This window comes from Colletotrichum truncatum (genome assembly GCF_014235925.2).
Source record: "Colletotrichum truncatum strain CMES1059 chromosome Unknown Contig_0006, whole genome shotgun sequence".
Classification (NCBI taxonomy): Eukaryota; Fungi; Ascomycota; class Sordariomycetes; order Glomerellales; family Glomerellaceae; genus Colletotrichum; species Colletotrichum truncatum.
Genome location: NW_027222403.1, coordinates 1,381,644 through 1,402,504, shown reverse-complemented (window position 1 = coordinate 1,402,504; position 20,861 = coordinate 1,381,644). Strand labels below are relative to the sequence as shown.

At 50.0% G+C, this 20,861-nt stretch overlaps 6 protein-coding genes across 6 annotated transcripts; 2 read left to right on the top strand and 4 right to left on the bottom strand.

Annotated features, from left to right (window-relative positions):
• Window positions 1–1,621: 1,621 nt before the first annotated feature.
• Window positions 1,622–4,426, top strand: CTRU02_209656 (uncharacterized protein; the record flags this gene model as incomplete). Its single annotated transcript, XM_036730281.1, has 3 exons — window positions 1,622–1,648; window positions 1,703–3,674; window positions 3,855–4,426. 3 exons carry the CDS (start codon window positions 1,622–1,624, stop codon window positions 4,424–4,426), a joined length of 2,571 nt encoding a protein of 856 aa, XP_036577981.1.
• A 1,623-nt stretch (window positions 4,427–6,049) lies between these two features.
• CTRU02_209655 (uncharacterized protein) lies at window positions 6,050–6,973 on the bottom strand (the record flags this gene model as incomplete). Its single annotated transcript, XM_070205316.1, has 1 exon — window positions 6,050–6,973. One exon carries the CDS (start codon window positions 6,971–6,973, stop codon window positions 6,050–6,052), a length of 924 nt encoding a protein of 307 aa, XP_070060964.1.
• An 849-nt stretch (window positions 6,974–7,822) lies between these two features.
• On the bottom strand, window positions 7,823–8,592 carry CTRU02_209654 (chromo domain-containing protein; the record flags this gene model as incomplete). Its single annotated transcript, XM_036730283.1, has 3 exons — window positions 7,823–7,832; window positions 8,000–8,455; window positions 8,516–8,592. The coding sequence occupies 3 exons, from the start codon at window positions 8,590–8,592 to the stop codon at window positions 7,823–7,825; spliced, it is 543 nt and encodes a 180-aa protein (XP_036577983.1).
• A 761-nt stretch (window positions 8,593–9,353) lies between these two features.
• Window positions 9,354–10,973, bottom strand: CTRU02_209653 (guanine nucleotide exchange factor synembryn; the record flags this gene model as incomplete). The annotated part of the gene is made up of 5 exons (XM_036730284.1): window positions 9,354–9,459; window positions 9,509–10,623; window positions 10,673–10,749; window positions 10,803–10,877; window positions 10,931–10,973. 5 exons carry the CDS (start codon window positions 10,971–10,973, stop codon window positions 9,354–9,356), a joined length of 1,416 nt encoding a protein of 471 aa, XP_036577984.1.
• Window positions 10,974–12,263: 1,290 nt separating this feature from the next.
• Window positions 12,264–17,565, top strand: CTRU02_209652 (telomere length regulator protein; the record flags this gene model as incomplete). The annotated part of the gene is made up of 2 exons (XM_036730285.1): window positions 12,264–15,314; window positions 15,364–17,565. 2 exons carry the CDS (start codon window positions 12,264–12,266, stop codon window positions 17,563–17,565), a joined length of 5,253 nt encoding a protein of 1,750 aa, XP_036577985.1.
• Window positions 17,566–18,291: 726 nt separating this feature from the next.
• On the bottom strand, window positions 18,292–19,312 carry CTRU02_209651 (aldose 1-epimerase family protein; the record flags this gene model as incomplete). Its single annotated transcript, XM_036730286.1, has 2 exons — window positions 18,292–18,669; window positions 18,740–19,312. The coding sequence occupies 2 exons, from the start codon at window positions 19,310–19,312 to the stop codon at window positions 18,292–18,294; spliced, it is 951 nt and encodes a 316-aa protein (XP_036577986.1).
• Between the last annotated feature and the right edge of the window lie 1,549 nt (window positions 19,313–20,861).

Sequence of the window (20,861 nt, the reverse complement as noted above, 5' to 3'; positions counted from 1 at the left end):
ACACAATATCCTGATACACGGCTTGAATCTCAACATGAAAAAGGTTGGAAGGTGACAGGGTCTATGTGCTAGGCTCAGGGATATCGTAAATAATTATCGCCAATCGCAGGGGACCCACACTAACCTCCTTGGGTCTAGACCCTCGCTTACCAAATGGCGACCGTTTGATGGTTGGTTGTGCATACTTACCCTCCTTTCCAACGACATGTCCTTCACTGGCATACATAAATTGTTGTCAAAGAGAATGATGCATCAACCACTGTGGTTGACATGCTCGGTGAATCGCACATACTACGAGACATAAGACTCAATTTGAGTGTTTGTAACGGATCATATTTTCATGGAATTCCATTCTCCCTCCTTAAGCTTAAACATGTTGGACAAAGGTCAGACAGCAGAATCAGTCAAACAAGGCTCAGCATTTCGTATTCTTAAATAACATTTCATATTTCTAACTGATTTCTTTGGCTTCTGATACTGTAAGTGATCTTGTTCATAGTTGTTAGTGTTGGAAGCCTTTGGCTGAATCGGCTACTAAATTATCTTCCGTGGAGGGTAATCTAGTTAATACTGAACACACCATCACAAGTTGTTTGAATTCTTCAGGCCTAGAAGTGACAAAAAAAATTTTTAAATATAAAGTGACGAAAGGGAAATATATGTTAGTATCCGATTACTGCAAGCGTTCGTCCATGATCTCACCACGGGGGCGGTTCGAGTGCAATGTCGATGTATTGTTTTTTTTTCGGCACCCACTCTTTCCTATCAAATATTTAGACAATGGCCTACATGAAACTGATCAGACCACAATGATAAATTGAGAGTCGAAAGAAAACATGGAGCACCTACGCGATCAAGGCAGCCATGTGTGTCTAGTGCGCCCTCGACGACAACACATGTCGCTGTCAGAGGTAGGAAAGATACTGGGTTTCAAGCGAGAATTGACGAATTCGATTCCTTTAACAGTGAATCATTGGTGTATTCATCACTTAAGTCAAGTTATTTTCTAGTGTCCGCTCCCATCATTCTCACCCGCGTCTCTTGTCATGTTGACAAAATAGAGCCCGCTCTTTGCTTTGGCAGCGACGACCTGCCGGAGATGGGAAAGAACGAATGGCCGTGACACGGAGTGTACCTTTGCGACCTCCTTTCGTTCCTTCCTCACTTCAGCTCTACCGTTCCATGTTGCTTCCCGTTTTGGAGTCTCATTTTTCCCTCAGTCTTCTTCCCTCACTTCTACCAATCCATCCCAAACTCACACCCGCACTTCTACCTCTGAGTATATCAAACAAGCGTTGGCATGGGTTCTTTCTACAAAGGCTCACTCTTGGAAAATTCTTTTCATTCTTGAACTCTTCGCCCGTTTTCTGTCCCAAGATTTTCCCTTTCGGTTATAACTTGGACTTGAAATCGCTTCATCTCTGATATTTCATTTTCTGCATTCTTTCGCCCATTCTTTCATCGGGTATTGTTAGCCATCACCTTTTCTTGTCGTAACTTTTCGTCTATCAGAGGAGTTTATTTCTTTGGCCCGTTCACCTCAAAGGCTAAACTCCACATTACACGCAAGAGAAAGAGCATTTGCAAATATCCCCACAGCAGGAGTTGCATCATCCAAAAGATGGCCGACGGACGGGACCATGGAACGGTATGAGTTTGACAGCGCAGATGACTTTGAAAGCTATCTAACTGACTCATTCAGCTCCCTTCCAAACGGTCACTCACTCCAAATCGACCTATCTACAGCTCTTTTAATGAGGCTCACCGAAACATTGCGCCGCCTACTCCAAAGGTTGCTTTCGACGAGGATCTTAGAAACCAAACGAAATTGACTCCTGAGCAAGTCGATGATATCCTAAGAGACTCTAATGAGTCCAAAAATTTTAGAAAGTTCAAGGACAAGGTGTTTTTGGAAGAGACAAAGAAATCTGTCAATATTCAAACTGGTTGTGAAATGAGCCCCACCAGCCCTGAATCTCTATCAGCAATGAACTCTCAAAGCAAGACTGCCGACCATACTTCCAACCAGGCTTTCAATGCCTCTATATCAGTTTGCGCATCTGAGAACGAGTATGCTTTCATTGAAACTTCAGTAACATCACACAACTCGAAGGATGCAGGCAATCAGCCTGCTGCCACCAGAGACCCCTTTGCGAGTCAGACTTCTCTCAACAACTTTCCGGATGCTTCCTCCTTCTATCCCGAAGACGGTGCCCCCTACAGCCCCGATGCGACTGATGATGAGTTCATTTTGGACACTATTAAGCTTGATCCTAAGTCATCGCCTATCCTGGCATCACTGCCAGTTCTCCCTCCGCCTGCGGTATTGGGCCCCCAGAACTCTATTGGGCAAACGTCCCAAACTCATATCGATGATATCACAAAGAAGAATGCAGTCTCCGGCTTCTTTAATGCTACACAAGAGTCAACTCACAATATTATCCAGCAACCCATATTCACTGATCAAGGTACCCCTCTTGGATCATCAGTCCCCTCTTTGCCTCAACATGGTGACAAAAAGGAGACAACAAAACTTGAGCTACAGTACGATGCTGATGTTTCCGAAATCTCTGAAGATCATATCAAGGAGAACGACAAAGACGAGGCTTCTGTTAGTCGTCTAAACCCTTTTCATGCCTTCTCGGCCTGTTCATCCAAAGAATCTGAGATGAAATGTGAACAAATTGAGACCGAATCCAAGAAGCTGTTCATGCGCCCTCACGCTGAAAAGGAGGTCTCCCGTGCTCTCCATCATGCCACGGGTATCAGTCAGCCGTCTAGCGGTCTCATTGTCGATCGAACACACCCCTCACGCATTAAAGACCTTCACAGCTCACCCTACAAGACTGGGAACACTCAGGAGACTGAATTTTATCATGCTCCTGCTATTCAATCATCTTGGGAAGTCACTGCATCTGGTGTCAAGGTACCTGTTCCTATCCCACATGCCCGATCTGATGAGGCGAGTATGCAGGAAGCGGAGCCATACGATGCCATAGGCAACAGTCAGCCAACAAGAATGTCAAAGGGAGTGAAAGGAAGGGCAGATATCGATATGGATGACGACTGGAGGACCGTCACCGATGACCGTGACGGCTTTCCTGTTGGTACCGTCGGACGAGTCATAACAGGCAGCAGCATTGCTAATGTTTCTGATGCTCTTCTTATTCAGAATCAGTATAATCAAAGCCGCCGAGTTCCTTCAGCTACCACAGCTTGGTGGGGGAAACCTTCCGCCATACTCCCTCTTCCTTCACCATCGGCTCCTTTTCCCTTGCTTGACTCCCTTCCCAGCCGTCCTCCTCCTATAATTCCCCGCCGACAGCGGCAACCAGAGTATTGGGAAGACATCGAGTTGGAGTCAGTGGCGGCGCCCATGCGGACAACTTCTCGCATGGCAAAGACTGGTCAAGTTGGTCACAAAGAGTATGCTAACCTCCCATTTCCCCTAGTGCCTCGAGAGGATGCAGCCAGACGTCAGGCGGTGCGCCGCGCAAGCGGCTTAGAAGACCAGACTTTATCTGGTCGCGTGCTTTCACCGGGAATGCGCATCTCTTCTACACAAGACAGCACTTACGCTCTTCCTCGTCCTGCTGTTCGAAAGGACTCTGCTCGTTCACTCTTCTCTCGGATTAACAACCCGAGCTTTGACTGTCGCGATCTGTTTGTTTCTGGTAAGCACTGGCCCCTTTTGTTCATGTGCTCCTTCCTATCTCTAATTGCAAGCCCTTTTAAACGATGCGTTTTGTCTTAAAACTACTTGATGAATCTTAAATCCCTTCCTTGAAATACACTTCTCTTGTTTTCCTCATCTTTGGAAAAGAGAACCACAGACTGACTCTCTTCTACTTCAGAACATCAACAAAATCCTTTCCGGCAACCTGAACACGAGTTCTACAGCTCGCAATTCGCTCTACGTCCTCGTCCCTCCCAAAATCCCAGAGACAGAGCTTCAACCACGACCAGCCGCAAGATGAACCGTATCAGCCCTCAAGCCGCCGCTGAGGCTCTCGCCATAGACCAGCAGATCAATCGCCCGATGTCACCTCATCTTTATTCTACCGAGGTTCTTGCGCGCTACCGCGCCTTTCATGCTGTCCGAAACGCTGGTGGTCGTGGCACCGACTCTGAGCTTGCCGACATGGCTGCAACCGTTGACGATCTCCCTCTTTCCGACATGGCACAGCGCCGTCAGAAGATCTTTTACTGTGTCATCATGACTACCACTCTGTTTCTTCCCTTTGTCGGATACATTATTCTTGCCTGCCGCGCTGATCACATTCTTTCGGCCATCACCCATGGAGAATGCTCTGGACTCTCTTATGCTCAGCGACGCAACCTGCGAATCATGCAGCTCGGCGGCTTCGGTGTCTGGGGAGTTGCTGTTGCTGCGGGTTTGATCGTCTTGGCAGCCACCCGCACCTAGACTGTGCTTATTACTCTTTCTTTGTGTTTTGTTGGATTAAGTAGGCTTCTCCCCTCCTTACCATCTTTTTGGGCGTATTCTAACATCCTTTTTAGCGACGGCACGATGGCCATGATGGACGCTGAAAATGGGTTGACTATGAGAGCGACGAGAATGTGGTTCTAGGACTTGGGGCTGGAGGTCACTGCCTTCGGGCATATATGTGACTCCACACTTTTAGTTTCGTTTCGTCCTGACTGTCTCGGGCTATGGCCCTTTTATAAGAGAAGAGAGATAGTGCTTCAGTGAATTGACTTGCGATGTTCTAACCAGAGCAATTTCTCTGACGTTTGACTGTCTATGTATTCGCCTTTGACAAACTGTTGAAACAGGCTAGCCAAGAGTCTCCCAGTGAGATGAACGAAACCATCCTGGAAGACCAACATGAGGCGAAAGAAAGGTGGTCGAGAGGGTTATCGAAGCCAAATGGTCATGCAAAAGTATTCCATTGGTTCGGGTCACCTTCATTCAGTAAGGTTGTCTAGCAATTCGTTATGATATGACGAGATGTAGTGAAGGATGAGAGCTTGGCATGCCCTTGATCGTATTTGTGCTCATAATAGTTGGTATCGGCAGCCCGCCGAGGCGGACTTGTCGTATGCGACGCATGGACAACAGCATGGAATTTTATGCTGAAGTAGATACTTGAAAGTATTCATGCTTAACTTGTCTTCGTTGTTGGATGGCTTACCTACACCGGGAACTTTGTGTGGCGTAAATCTTAATAGATTGGACTTGACACTATCACCAGCAACCTCGTCTCTCTTGAGCTGTTCGAATTGCCCAAGGGTTGGCCCAGATTCGCGGAAACCCATTTTGAGACAAGTTGACCAGGATCCCAAATGGATTCCCGCATTCTACTCTCGACGGCTGATGTCGAGTATTGGTAGCGGTGCCCGAGTGATTAACTAACTGCACTTCACTGTTTGTTTTTACTTCAACACAGGATGCTTGTAAAGTGCTTATGTTGCAAGACTATTAAGTAGGAAGATTGCGAGATAATCTTGTCCTTTGAATATGGGAAGTTTTCTGCCCCTCGACTACCGATGACACGATGGCAAACATATCTGGTTGTCGGATTGCAGTTTGCAACATGCCCCGCAACAGGAACTCAAGCATAGGTTCTCGAGTTATGTTTTCCGCCGAAGCTCCTAAACCTTCGAAGAGTATCTTAGCAGACGATGAATCTTATCAGCTTACCGTAAAATTGTTATTTAGAAAGGGCGAATGAAGCACATGGTAGAAAGATCCAAGAACGGAAGTCAGGTAATGAATGATTCGTCCAATGTGCCTACTGTACATGAATTGCCCCTTAAGATTGCAGCTCACATCAATAACATCGACATGTGGACTATAGACTCCCTTTGCGCCATCTACGGAGACAAGTCGGGCAACGAATTGCGCCACGCAATCATAATACTTGTCCTCATCATACGTGCGTACGACTAGCAACAACATATACGCATAAAAGAGGTGAACAGAAATGCTTTCAAGTATGCTTACTGTATTATCATTAACAGTATGGTATCTAAGCACGCCTCTGGTAGCTAGCAACCAAATAGCCACCACTATGTATGAGATCATTCAACCACGACGACGCGTAGTAGGAGTCTTGTTCTTTGGCGTGGCAGACGAGGTAGCCGAAGAAGCAGCAGGGGCCGCAGCGATAGGGACCTTCTGCTTTCCCTTGGCCTTCTTGGATGGCGCGTTCCAGTAGTACGCCATTTGCGTAGCCAGGACCGCGTTGAGAACGAAACCAGCAATGAAATTGTATAGAATGAGCTTGTCGTCAACCTCTTGAAGAGTTGTAAAGATACGTGAGAGAGATCCGAGGAGGTAGTTGAAGACCTGATGGCACCGATTTAGCTCCAAACCGTACATAATAGAAGACAAGAGATAAATAATACTTACAGCAAAGGCACTGAGCTGTCCAGTACCGCCTTCAGACCAGATCGCCAGAATTTGTGGCACTTTGCTCGCGACGCTCAGCACACCGGCACCGGCCTGCAGGTATCCCAACGTCTGCATATCAATGAGGCCACCAGTAAATAGCGTGCCGAGGGCAACTGCAAGCGCAGTAACAAACACGGCAGCAAGTCCGGCGCGACCGGTGTAGTTCAGTACGAGAACCGTGATAATGACATTCTGACCCATGATGAGTGCCGTCTCGCCGTAAGTGCTGAATGGGAACTGGTTGCGGTAGTTATACGCCAGGGAGACGAGGTAGGACGCGGTCTCCAGGAGGTAAGAGAGCACAGAGATGCCCTCGCCCGACTGCGAGGAAGTGAGCTTGCGAATCTGCGGGAGCTTGACAATGCTCGAAACGCCGACAATGCCCAGGCCGATGCCTTTGGACAAACCAAGCTTGATGCACTCAGTATCCTCAATATTGATATCCAGCAGGAGCGACTTGTAGCACTGCTCGCCGATAATGGATACGCCGAGGTCGCGGATCGGGGCCGGAAGGTTATGGGTGACAGGCTGAAGGGCAGAGCGGACGGCGTCCATGGTTGCGATCGTTCAGGATATCTGCCGGCGTGGCTTCAGCGATAGAGGTGATTTCAAGAATTATGCGCAATTGAACGCGGCGCAGACGTGCTTGTGGAGGGACGAAGCTGCAGCACGGGGGGGGGGGAAAAAAGATTGTTGAGCTGACGTCTACACGACACGTTGACGGAAGGGTTGAGGTCACTGAGAAACCCCAAAAAAGAGCTAAGGGCTAGCTGTTGGACTGACTGAACCAGTCGGAGAATTTTGCGGGGGTAGCTATGTAAGGGCTCAGCTACAAGACCACGCTGTAAAACCCAAATCCCCTACCATTAGTTCACCTCCAACGCGAAGCTCTTTGCTGAAGCCTTCAAAAACGCACGGAAACGAATGCCTCTAGTAGCAATTACCTGCAAACCACCGATCGGTGGAAATTTTGCCAACCTTACGCCCCAGCAAACACTGAACCAAACTGCAACCTGGGCGTGGACTGCCTCACAGACTCCGATGATACTCGCCACGCCTAATAGCTTATTTCTTTACCGTAATGCTTGCGTTGCGACTCTTTTTCATGAAAGCTTTGATGAGTGATGCGCATTTAGAAAGATTCCGTTCCGGCTCCCACGTGTTATCTTCAGAGGGATAACCCTTCCACTTAACCCAAAATTGCTGTTCCATCGTGCGCTTGTCGACTCGGACATCAACAATGCACTCCACTTCATACTCCTCTTCAGAGGAACTAGGGGCAGACTTCCGTCCCCTCGAAGAGCTTTTTTTGACCCGACAGACACCTCTTCCGTGGGTAGTGAGAGGCTAGAAGTGATGTTAAAGATTTGGAATTTATTATAGAGGGTTAGGCTCACTACCTTATCAGCAGAGGCTGCTTGTTTGTTAGAGGAACGTGTAGGCCCATGTTTATGCGAGACTTTGGCCCTGAGGCGGGCCGATACGCGACTCTGCTGGCCCTGATCCCTGGAAACCCTGCCCGATGATGTAGGATTTTGGGCCTTGTGAGGGTGGTCGCCACGCATAGAAGCATCCACTGACACAGATAGATCGTTTTCATCCTCGCTAGAAGAATCATTGTTCTCTTTGGTCTCCGGGCTAGAACGAAAGTCGCGGGACTGCGGGATATCAGGGCCCATCGAGGCAACTGGGGCAGTTTCCAGACTTAATACCACTGCTTGAGTAGATTTCTGCATCTTGCCGTTTTTGCGATTTTTCTGGGCGAAAGTCTCAGGGCTAGAGCGAAGAGCTCCATCTTCAGTCGACGACTCATCCTTGACGGGTTCCATATCTGACGGGTTGGGGTCCTCAGGAGCCTCAACATGAGTGTAAAAGATGGGTTGCTTGAGTCTTTTGGCACCGAGACATGAGTTTTTGCTTGGTCGGCCGCGCTTACGCTTGCCCTCGGATGTATCGAAAGACCTCACGCCCCCGGAGCTGGTGATATCAGACTTTATGAAGGGTATATCCTCTTCGTCTTCATCCTGTGTGACTGCGCTGGAGTTCCTTCAGTACTGGATCAAGGTTAAAGTGATCTTCATGTGTTTGCTCACTCACAACGACGCTTTTTCGGAAGCAAATTGGTCTTGGGTCATCTCAATCTCACGGCCCTTGAATACCTTTGGCACTGACATGATGAAATGGAAGACTGTGTTGCACAGGGCGGTGTAGTTGTGGATAGGAAACGTATCGCCGTAATAGAAATTGAATGAATAATGACAAAATCGGAGGATGGCTTTCACTTTTGTGAAAGGTGATTGAGAAAAGGAAGGGACGAAAAAGACATCTGGGTAGAATTTGACCTTATGGAAATGGGCGAGGCGCGATTGAAGAAAGGAGTGAAGGGATACGAACTCCGAGGGTCTTGAGGTTACAGAAGGTGCCAGTGCAACAGCAGAACGTAGCTGCCTTTGTTATCCTGTGCCTGCCAAAGGTGAACCAAAAAATTTGAGGTCGAGGTCACAATAGAGAGTGGATTGCCTGCCTAGGTAAGGTAATCTAAGGTTGACCAACACGAGCGGAAACAGGCAATCCCTCAAGCGGGCATAGTCTCCTGTTCAACTCTGCTGTTTGGTTTTGAGGAAGGGGGAGACATACAGAAGAAAGTCCCTTGCACTACCTAGGTAGGCCGAATAAAATGTTGAAATCCTAACATGGAAGGCATTAGAAGGTCCCGCCGGATGCACGCATACGAGCCCTGCTTACATTGCCTTCCCAGTTGGCAGTTTTAAAAACCAGCTGCTGCCCCCAGGCCTGTATACTAGCACTTCATAGATGATTGTCTCGCTTAACACATTACGAATGGTCCTCAAGACTACGAAACTTTGATAGAATTTACCTGCCTGCTTTTAGCCTTCCGTACCCGTCCGTCCTCGCTTGGTCCTTCAGAATTTGTCTAGTCCAGCTCTTCCACTCTGTTATCTCCCAGCTCGTCAAATCGTCCTGACCTCACTGCTTGTTCAACAGGATTCTGTATGTCCACGATTCCCGTCTTTTTCAGCCTTTTATACGTTAGTATTCCGTATTGCGATGGCATGAAGCTACTCTTACCTCTCGAACAAGACGAATAGTCTCTCGGCTTCCCTCTCCTTTTCTTCTTCTGTCATTTCGGGCATGTCAACTTGCTTCTCTCTGTCTACAAACTGACCAGTTATGGGGTTGACTGGCCGCTGATTGTCTCCTGCACTGGACGTTTCGGTGGCGTTCGAAGGAATAGGAATATTGTTTTGAAACAGGAATCCGGATGCGAATCCATAGCCGACATTTTCAACGAATTTAGAGGCGTCTCTATCTGACATGTCGAAAAGCAGGTGTGATATAGCATCTCGAAGTTGAGGTGTCAAAGGGTTTGTAGAGTTGCGCAGCAGCCTAGAAGTGAGCGATGTCCCGCGACCCAGAACCTCCTTCCTGTCATCTTCATTGGGAAGAAGAGTCATGCGAATGTAATTCTTCACACCCTCGGGGGCGCCGTCATGCGCTCTTCGTAAGACACCGACGAGCGGCGTCGTTAGTTGTTCCAGTTCGTTATCTGGATATGCCTTCAACGACAGATCCAGTAACTCGATCAACCTCTCGGCAACCTTTTTAGGCTCTGCATCTGGGTATATTGATGACTGAATCTCTTTACTCTCCAACTCCAAGTTTAACAGTGCGTTGATAAGTGAATTGAACGGAGGATCGAGCGGCTTGTTAGCAGATATGTCTTGCTTCCACAGCAAAGTGATGATGTAGGGTACACTGGTAGTGAAGGCCGATGTCTTAGACGGGCAGAAATGAGACAGATTGAAGAGGAGACGCAGCGTCTCGTTCAAGGCCATATCTTCCATTGGGTCGACAGGGGTTTTACTTTGATCATTCTCAAACATCCTAACATGCCTCGCCAGGTTCTCGGCGATAGTGTCTGCCAAGCCATGCTTCTGGATAAGGGCATCAAGATCGATATTTGTATTGTAAGTCGTGAGGAAGATTACCCGCGAAACGAGGAACTCATCGTCGAAGCTGTCGTTCTTCAACTTTTTACAGGCAATCTCTTCGTAGCCAAGGTTCACGAACATTTGACGGGTCTTGGGCTCCAGTAGCATAGCGTTGGCCAGAACTCGTAAGGCAGCCCTTGCTGTAGAGTTTGATTGGCTGTCGAAAGCATGTTTCGTGAGAATTTCAATTCCCTAGGAAAAGTAAGCTTTGTGGAACGGCTGCATCAGCGGTTGGACTAACCTCTGGTGTAAAGATAGGACCGGCATCTCTCGGATCCCTTCCATATATCTTAAGTTCTTCCAGGGCAGCATCTCGCTCTGTTTTAATCAGCTCAGCTTCGTTGATGCAGAAGAACTAAGGTGGGATTTACGCTGCGGAAGGAGGGCATGGCTCTTCAGGTCATCGCCAAGTTTGCTTATCAAACTAGTGACTGCCTCAAGTTTTGCTGACAACAGTTAGTTGCACGAGTTGCTGAGTCAGGGGTGAGTTCTGACATACCCTTACCAGTTAGGTTGGCCTGCACGAGGATTGGTTGCGACATGTTGCGGCGTGCGGAACCGTGCTCAAGACCGGGTCCAGTGCCGGATTGACGGAACCGGCAATATGTCAGCGGCTAACAGAGAAGTGAAAGAAGCTTGCGGTTGGTTGGTGATACTCGGTTTGACTTTCATTCCCGTATACTCAGTATTTTCCTTGGTGCGAGCACATGACAATCCTGAGACAAGCCGGAAGACGACGACGTACCAAAGGGGAAGACGAATCTACCCGATGATAAAAGTTGAGTTCGTACCTCTCTTTCTTAGTGCAAAACTGCTTCAACAGCCTCAAGGGCCGGCTGACAAGTTGGGGCTCTCAAAGTCGGTTTGAAGTGGCTTGACGTGGATAATACAGGTCTCAATGACCGGAGAGCGAAGTCCGATTTGGCGTCGCGCTCAATCTGCAAAAGTCAGAAAGGTTGCACTTTCCCAAGAGCTCGGTATCAGATGGAGAGAATTCCGGTGTAGAGCAAGTAAAGGCTGGTAGAGATAATGGAAAGTCACCCATATGACAAAGGGAATTGATCCAGTCAAGATCACGAGACAGACGGAGCTCCTTCGCTCCACTACGGACTGTTACACAGGAGAGGGGGCGCCACAGTGGCTGGCTGACAGGAATTTGACGTCTCTTACGGATACGTAGTTAAGTTTTAAGGGTCTCCTATGGATACCCATGGCGACGGACGCCACAGGAGGATATGGAAGCTTAGCTAAGCAGCATTCTACCAGTTGCTACGGCATTTGCGCAAGCCGTGCTATGCGAATTCTGACATGGAAGTTCAGGCCATTCCATTGCCCCACTTCGTCAGCCCAACCCCCAGGCAACCAGACAACCATATTACTGGGGTACACGCCAGGCACGGACCACATCTTTAAGTGGTTTTCGCGCCCAGCTCGCGTTTTTACGTGCATCGTGGACGTGTTTAAGCAGCGTCAACCCCCAACCAATTAATTAGGACCATCCATTTTGGGATCGTAGACGGAGGACGTGCTGCGAAAAGTACTCCAGGTCCCGCTCTCCATAATCTTTCCGTACACGGCCTCGCTCAGGTCTAATTCTCCTCAATCTCCATACACTTGTTGTCGTTGGAAACCCCCTCCTAGCCATTCCCTACAGAACCGACTGATTTGTACGTTACGGATAGGACTTTTTGCATTTGGTTTCTTTGATCCGTCACTCCTTTTCTCTCTGCTGGCAGGAGTCCAACGTACATATGCGCCAGCCGAGATAGGGTAAAGAGACAGCTGGTGTCCGGTGCCCCATCTCCTGCTCCGACGGAAAGCTTCCTGCAATCATGGGATCTGTCGAAGTTGTATCAAGCCGACTCGAGTCGCTGCCTCCTCGCCCACCGACGCCGCCCCGCGAGACCAATCAAGCTGTTGATGCCACCTCCAAGCATCTTCTTGTCCTCCCTCCATCGTCTGATCCACGATCGAGCCTTCACACTCCGCCAAATGTGCACTCGCCCTTGTCCGGTGCCGACTCAACGAATCCAAGCGTCCGCAGAACAAGAAAGCGCGTGGGCTTCTCTGCTAAGGCTCAGTACAACGAGGCACCCAAGTACGCGGCCCAGAACTCTCTCAACAAGCGATCGCCCCTTTCCGTGCCGTCATCGACACAGCCTAAACCTGTGAAGGGAATCCTAAAACAACCATCCTCTCCGAGTCCACTTCACACCAGCGTCGAGGCAGACACGCTTGCTACCCCAGCAAACATTTCCGACATGTTGGAGTCAACAGTGAAGCAGCTCGCAGGCGCTGACAGAGACTCGAAGCGAGATGCATATTCGACATTGGTGATGACGCTGAAGACATCCAATAACCTCCCTGATCGCATTGCTCTCCAAAGCAAGATGGGTCTGTTCGTCCAGTTCATCCAACGGGATATCACGTCCAAGAGTCTCACGACTGGTGGACCTGATGTCCCGCTTGTCAACAATGCCCTTTCCCTGCTCGCCACTTTCCTCCACTTTCCCGCCATTGCCTCTACGATACCCAGCGATTTCGGCGTTTTCTTTCTCGATCACTGTATCCGATCCTTTGAGGACTCGTCGACACCAAAGGATGTTACTCGACACTTGATGCACGCTGTTGCAACACAGGACTTCCCTACAAAAGTGATGACCTCTGACCGCGTCCGTCGTCTAGTCGCTGCGCTGCGCAAGATCGAAGAGCATCTCAAGGGCAAGAGCATTGTCATGTCACGAATTATGATCTACAGGAGACTGGTTCAACAGACCAAGCAGTTAATGGCTGTTCATTCCGACTGGCTCAACGACCTCCTGACAGATATGCTGAGCACAGTTAAGGACTTGAGGTCAGCGGCGATATCTCTCGGTTTTGAGGCTGTATACACATTTGGGAAGGAGAAGATGTTGTCACGGAAAGTGATGGAGCTCTTTGATACATCCATTGAAGAGATGAAGTTCGCAGAGTACTACCACCGTCGGTTGTTTACAATGGCCAAGGACAAGGAAGATAGGCAGTTGACCGCAGCAGTGCCCAAGATTTGGAGTGTCATTGTGCTCTTCTTGCGCTGCCCATTGGACCGTTGGCAGTTCTTTAACCAGTGGCTTCAGCTCATTCAGATGAGCTTCAACAACAATGACCACCCACAGACCAAGCAAGAGGCAAATTTCGCATGGAACCGTTTCGTTTGGTCCATGCACACAGAAGGCCAGTCGTTTGTGAAGTTGCTTCCCACCTTATATCAGCCGTTGGGCAGCCAGCTCAAATCAAAATACACCAGCAAACACATCCGAGAAGTTGTTTTCGGCAGTGTGTGCAACCTTCTGTATTACACCTTCAAGCCCGGCACAAATCCTGTTCTTCTCGATACTTATTGGGATGCATGCGTGCGGCCTATTATAGAACCGCCCAAGGCAGCTGCTAGAAACCCCGAAGTTGTTGACGAGCATTTGCGACAAGCGACCCTGGTACTTATTGGATTGTTTGACTCGGCTACGCCACGAATTTGGAGAGAAGAACGTATTAGGGAGACGACTCTCGCCCGTCCCGAGGAGTTGCCGTCCATCGATCCCAAGTGGCTTCGCCGAAATGCCGCAAGTGTTTTCCAAGTCATCGAACCCATTATGGAAAGACATTTTCTTGAGTTGGCGGATAAAAAGAGCCAGGTTCATCGATTGTGGCGAACTCTGGTTGCAGCTGTTGCCTCTGCGGCTTCCAAAGAAATCAAAGTTTCTGTAGACACCACATCCTTCATCTCACAAATGTGCGGGCTTTTGCTCAAGCACTGGGAAACTGGGCTGAGCGAGATGAAGGGAACCGACTCTGAGACAGCTGCTCGATTTCTTCGCAGCGCTAGGGAGCTTATCTCCGTCACGGTTGAAGCACTTGGCCTCTTGCCCTTCACCGAGAAGATGATTTCTCTCGGCCGCTTTCATACATTCACGCCTGTTTCGACCCCTTCTCATAAGCCTGCAAAGAATTCTGGTGATGCTCGGACGCCGCTCCACCATTTGTTTGGTCTGGTCTCTGTGCTTCCTCCCGGTATTCCTGATGGCGAGGACTTTGTCGACTTCTTCCGAACTGTTTTCTCGCCATTCTTTACGTCCAAACCACCAAGGTCTCGTTCAGAACTGGCTCAAGAAATGCTCTCAGTTGCTCCAAGCTGGTCATCTCCAGCATCACATAAGCCATACGCACCATGGGTTTTTGCATCCGAGTGCTTGGCAGCCACGTTCAACATGTCCCAAAACAGTGCTCAGACAACCAGCTCAACTGGCGAGCCAACTGTTGGCCACGAATATCGCTCAGTGGTCCGATTACTTGAACGTGGTTGGAGGGAAACGCCGAACCTGCCCTGGCAGAATTGGTGCTCCCTCTACTCGCTGCTGTCTAACAGATCCAGCGAGGAGACCGGTGAGGCTGGACGAGCCCTGGGAGCAATTGAGCCGCTTGCCAAGGTGATTAGGGAAAGCCTCCCAGCCGACCGGACTGTCTCTATCCCGGCAAAGACTATCATAGCTACCTCTGAATTACTTTCTGTTGCATCCCACCCGTTAGACCGTCAGGCTGTGGAAGCTGCTCGACGCCGGCTGTGGGGCACAGCTGTCACTGGTCCGAGATCTTCGTCTTTTGACCCATTTGATACCCTCTACAAGTTGACCAATGACCTCCTGGAGCGTCTATATGAGGCTGGGGAGCGTGGAGATCTTGATGAGTCTGTTGCTACTTTCATCAAAGAAACGAGTGGGTTTCTCTCTCGCTGCAACTCCGAGCTTGTTCCAAGAACTATTGCCACCTTAGAGAATGGCCTCGTTTTGTGGATTCGGGACTCGCAGGGTATTCTGAAGACTCGACAGAGCCCTGCGCCATCGGAAGCCGTGAGTCCTCATGAACGATGGCGGGAAACTTTATGCTAATTGGTCATAGGTTAAGACGCTTTGGGATGTTGTGTCCAAGATTGCTTTGTCGGGTAGCAGACCGGAGGAAATTCAACTAGACACTTACGAAGAGTTGATTTGCGCTGCCTTCGAAAGCAAGCACCGACACATCATCAACTCCGTTTCCGAGATGTGGAACAGCATTTTTGGAAACGCAGAGAGCATTCAATACCCCGATCATCTGAAGGCTGTTCTGCTTTCTGTCCAATCATTGGTGGACATAACTCTTCCAGGTTTGGAGACTATCGGCGCTCCAACAACAGGTCAGAATCGCTCGTTTATCGATTCCCAAAACGACATCGACATGCTTAGTGCCGGGTCAACTCGATCGTCTCGCAAGAGGCTCCAGCCTAGATCTATCCAATCATCGCCTTTGAATTCAGTCAAAAAATCCTCTGCGAATCGCCGAGTCGATAATTCTTCCAAGAAAACACGTAGCAGGGGCCGCCGCAGTGCCCCCACTGCTCGCTTGAGACACGACGACTCCCAGATTCAGTTTGCCCCCATTGAGAAGTCGCCATTGAACTCCGACGCCGACGTCGAGTCACAAGCTCTAACTGAACGCCAAAAAGAAATTCGAGAAAGACAAAAAGACACCTCGGCAATGTTCCCTGAGATGCGATCTAGCCCCGCCTTGCAGCTGGAGGCGCATGAGCCACAGAAGCCTAAGACGGTTTCTGATAAAGATCCTGAGACTCCCCAGGATGCTACCCCTAAGCGCAGCCAGAGATATGAGGACTTTGTCAGTTCAACTCCAACTCCCCGTAGGGGGCAGGCCGTTGCCATGGTGGACCATGACCAGGATATGACAGACCCTCCGTCCTCACCCCCTGAGCCTCGCCCGTTCCCTTTGCTCACTCAGATCAAGTCACGGTCTAGTAGCCGCAGTGAGGTTGAGGACTGGCAATTTAGCTCATCGCCGGTTTCTGGCTCTCCTCCTGCAGAGCCTTCAGCGCCCCCGAATGAGCCTACCGAGCTGGACCTATCGAATGGAATCACTTCTAAGCACGGTTCTAGACAGGCCAGTCACGACCTGGGATCTGGGGGGGACACCTCCATGCAGACTGTTCGTTCGAGCGCTGTTGTTGAGCCTGAACTTCCGCCACCTGCTTTGGAGACAACAAAAGAGGCACAGCGACCTGAGCAAACCACTGCCGAGTCTGAATCTGCACCCAAATCTGGCAACGCACCGTCTACTCCTCGAAATAATCGCACAACTGATAGAGAAGAGCCGAGGTCCGGGCAGGAGGTCTTTGTTGACGCTCCGTCCAGCCCCGCGCCCAATGTGCTCACCCGCTCTGCTTCTCGAAATGCTGCTAATCGATCATTCGATATGAGCGAAGGAGACGAAAGCAGCATGCTCAAACTCGTAGTAGAGCTTGATCGTAGACGGTGCGACCTCCCGATCAACGATTACCCTGCTATCTCGCCTCCCAAAGCTAACAAAGCTTCCAGGAGCGCCAAGAAGAAGGCTGTTGTGCTTGACTGCATTACCGTTGGAGGAGATGACGAAGAAGAAGAGGAGGATGAGGAGGAGGTGAAGGAGGCGGTGGATGAGAACGAGACAACAGAGCTGGCCCAGCGACAGACTCGTTCTCGCAAGAGCAACTCTCGCTTCCCTGCAACAACTTCAACACCTGTGGCAGGCTCCGCAGCCTCGTCGCCTGATAAATCTGACAAGAAGCGCAAGAGGGACTCTTCCAAGTACGATACGCGCCGCAAAAAGAGACAATCAATCGATAACGCCGAAGAAACCGCATTATCGCAACTTGAGGCTTCGCAAATGTCTCCCGTCCTTGGGGAAGAAGTCTCCCAGCAGAGCTTACACGTACTGCATGATACACCTTCACGTCGTTCCACAGGGTCGAGGAGTGAGGACTATGAAGCCGAGCTCCAGTCTCAAGTCGTTACTGAGCTGCAGGAAGCGGACAGTCGTGAAAGCCAGTCCCAAGAGTCTGTACCTGCTGATAACGTGGCATTGGAGGACTCAATGGATGTCGACCTTATCGATCAGCCCAACGGCTTCGCCCAAGTGCCGACCAAGGATGCCAACATGCTGGAGTCTCTTGGCACAATACTTGCCAACCTTCGCTCAGCATCACTATCGCGTGACGAGGTGTACAAAATGGAGGACATGCTCATGGATATAAAACATGAACTGTTCGCCGCCGAGAAGCGCGGACGATCTTGAGGCCGCAAGACTGTTCGCGCCACTCATCACATATTACCGCCACCACCAACGTTTTTCATTTTAATCGTTTTACTTTCTTACTGGATCCCCAGAGGACACGTCAATACTCCTCATACACAAACCATATATCATTCATGACGACGAGAGGTTACTAGTCTTGCATTATTGGCGCAGGTTTTTGGGCTATTGGGCTGGAGAGAGAGAAGGAACCAGTTATCCTTTCCTCATTGTACGAAACCGGTTGGGAAATCATGCCATGAATTAAGTCGAGTGGGTTTGGCCCTCTTGGGAATGAGTTGAGGAGGCACTTGTTATCAGCCACCGTCATCATGTTGTATTAAATTGTCGCGAGCATTGATTTGCGGTTTCTGGGTGCTGATGACCCCTACCGTCACCCAGGATAATGAAACGAAGTAGAATAGAAAAAAAAAGTTAATTATGAACCTTGCAACTCATTCTCACTGCAATGGGTTCTCGACGATACTGTGGGCGGTTTCAACGTGAATTGATTTAAGAGTAGATTTCGAGCTTGCTTTCCATCGCGCCTGCTTGTTCATGATAGTTTTGGGCCCTTCCACAGATGGCCGTCTAAATATTCCCTCTAAATAGATTGTTCATCCGTAGGAGAGCTAGTGTCCCCAGACGCTTCAAAGCATGCGTCATCCTGCATCTCTCTCTCCTGTATCTTGTCCATTCTTGGTTACCCAGTTTCTCGCAGCGAGATAGTTAGTGTGCAGTAATGATCTGGGCACCTTCAAATGCATCGCCGCCCTCCAGCTTCTGCCAGCCCTTAACAGAGCCAGGCTCGACGCAGAGCATATGCTTGTAGCCATCCTTGGGCGCGAAATCGGCGATGCTGTTGGCCTTGTCGACCCATGGATTCCACACGACGACGTTCTCTAGGTTGTCTCGGACGACAGAATAGATCGGCTCACCTGCCTCAAGAACAGTGACCGGAGCCTTGGGGCCGGCCGGAGGCGTGTAAATGCGATCCGTCTCGGCGTCGATGGTGATGTTACCCGACTGGGTCTTTGAGGCGCCCGAGTGAACCTTGTCAGTGTAGTTGGCACCGTCGAGGCCTTGGACTTGAACTTGTGTGATATCCTATTCATATTCAGTGTCAGTTCCATTGTGTAGAGTGCAGGAGGGTGAAGGAGGGAGGGGGGCATCATACGTTCACGCGCAGGTATGTGTGCATAAGAATCTGGCAGTCGAAAGGCTCTTCGCCCTCATTCGTCACAACTATAGAGGTAGAAAGGTTTTCGCGGTCAAGAGTAACACTGTAGATGGCACCGAATTTGTATCCCCACTTGGCCTTCGTCTCCTCGTCAAGATTGGCCGACGAGAGACCAAAGTCCAACTTCACTGAGGATGTATCGGAGCCCTCGCTCGTCGACTTTCCGAGGAACTCCCATCGCGAAGAACGGGCGAAGCCGTGCTGGGAGAGCTTAGCAGTCGGGGGGTGGGCGTCGGAGGGGGGGCCAAAAACGGGGAAGACGAGAGGGATGCCGCCGCGCACAGGTTTAGAGCCGTCGAATACAGTGGCCTCCGACATCCAGAGGCGCTCGCGACCGGAGGCATCCTTCCAACTCAGGACGGTAGCGCCGTGCAGGAGAACCTCAACAGACTCGCCGGTCGGAAGGGTGGCAGAGACGCGGGAGTTGGAGTGGGTGATGCTAACGGTCGCCTGGGGCGGGAGGCCCGGTGTAGTAGCCAAGGCGGTGGGTTTGTTGGGCCGGTCGACCATTTTGCTTTATCGGCAAGATTAGGTAAAGATAGAGGTAGAGTTGCGGATGTCGGTGTGATGAATAGGAGTCGGGGTGGGATGAGGATATGTCGCGCGTGCGCGGGGTATTAACGGAGTAGCTGGGAGAAGCTGCTGGAATGAATGGAGATGGAAAGAAGCTCTGTCGCGTGGGTTGCGAGCGGGGATTAGCAGTAAGGGCAATTGGATTTAGACGAGGTCCAAGATGGGAAAGGTTGTAGACGGAGGAAAGATTGGGCGTTCGTTTGGAGGTTAGAGGGTGCGATGTAGCAATCACTCGGATATGATGGGCGGTGGGTATGTAAGCAACACACCTTTCCCAACAACCTATTAACTGAGGTCAATCGGATTTCTGTCTTTGTGAGGCACCTTCGCTGGGAGAATGGCGGGGTAGAGTGACATTGAGCCGGATGTTTGGAGGGGGAGGGGCTGCCTAGCCCATGCTAAGCGTTAGCTCGGTAGGCCTCCTCAAGGCAACCTGTGCGATAAATTGGCGGACAGGCAGGCACATCCTCGCAAGGTACGTGCAGGAAACGTAGCATCCCACCTTTCACAATGCAAATAGATACTTTGATCCCGGGTCTCCCGAGAAAACGTCATGGAGCGGGCATCAGGAGCTTGGGGGGCCAGGGAGTTTAAGGTAGGCCCAAGCTGCGGCCGCCCATCCGTGACAAACCTCGAAGCTCCATTGCCATTGCGAAATGCAAATAGAATGCAAATGGCACGTCAACTACCTGGCCCTCGGATTTCCTCCAGTCATGCTTTGGTTGCTTCTCTTTTCCAAAATCTCAGGTATTGATACTACTCGCATCCAACCCAATTCCCGCTCTCTTTCGCCTGTCACTCTGAAACAAGCTTCAGCCTCAACCACCTCCCGAACAACCCACCCCTGTTTGATAGTTTGGACGAGCCTCGGAAAAGAAGGGGAAAGATATTCATCGGTTCGGTTATGGGACAAGCTAACACGCCAATCCAGGGGCTCTGGTTTCGTGGCCCTTAACCTGATTTCCCCCTTTTCCTAAGGGTCGGCCTCAAGTGATAGATGGCCACCCACCGTGCCACCTACTTTGAAAAGTGGGATTTAGGGTCCTCGAGGTGTAGCGACACTCTCATCCGAAACATAACAGGAGATAATACTCTACGGTTTCAGGAACAACTGGTTCATTTGAATGGCCCCCAAGAACGCAAGGTTTTCCGACACGGCATTGTCTACGACCCAGACCCACCCTACTACTAGTCTTTTTTTCGTCTATATGGCAACCTGACAGATACACTTAGATTTCGTTCTTGTTCTGCGCTCATCATCTTGATTTATTGCCGGCGTTAACGTGCTTTTTAAAGCCGACAAAGAAAGCCACCTTGTGTGCTAGCACCTGCTGGGCCTCAAGCAAACAGGCCTTCTGTAAATTAGTCGATCAATATTGTGGAGAGCTTCTTGTGGCTTATCGCGAGGACTACATGACCTTGTCAACTTTGGCCTCGCCAACCACTGCGGCGATGAATGATAAGAGGGATAATTCCATTTCGCTGG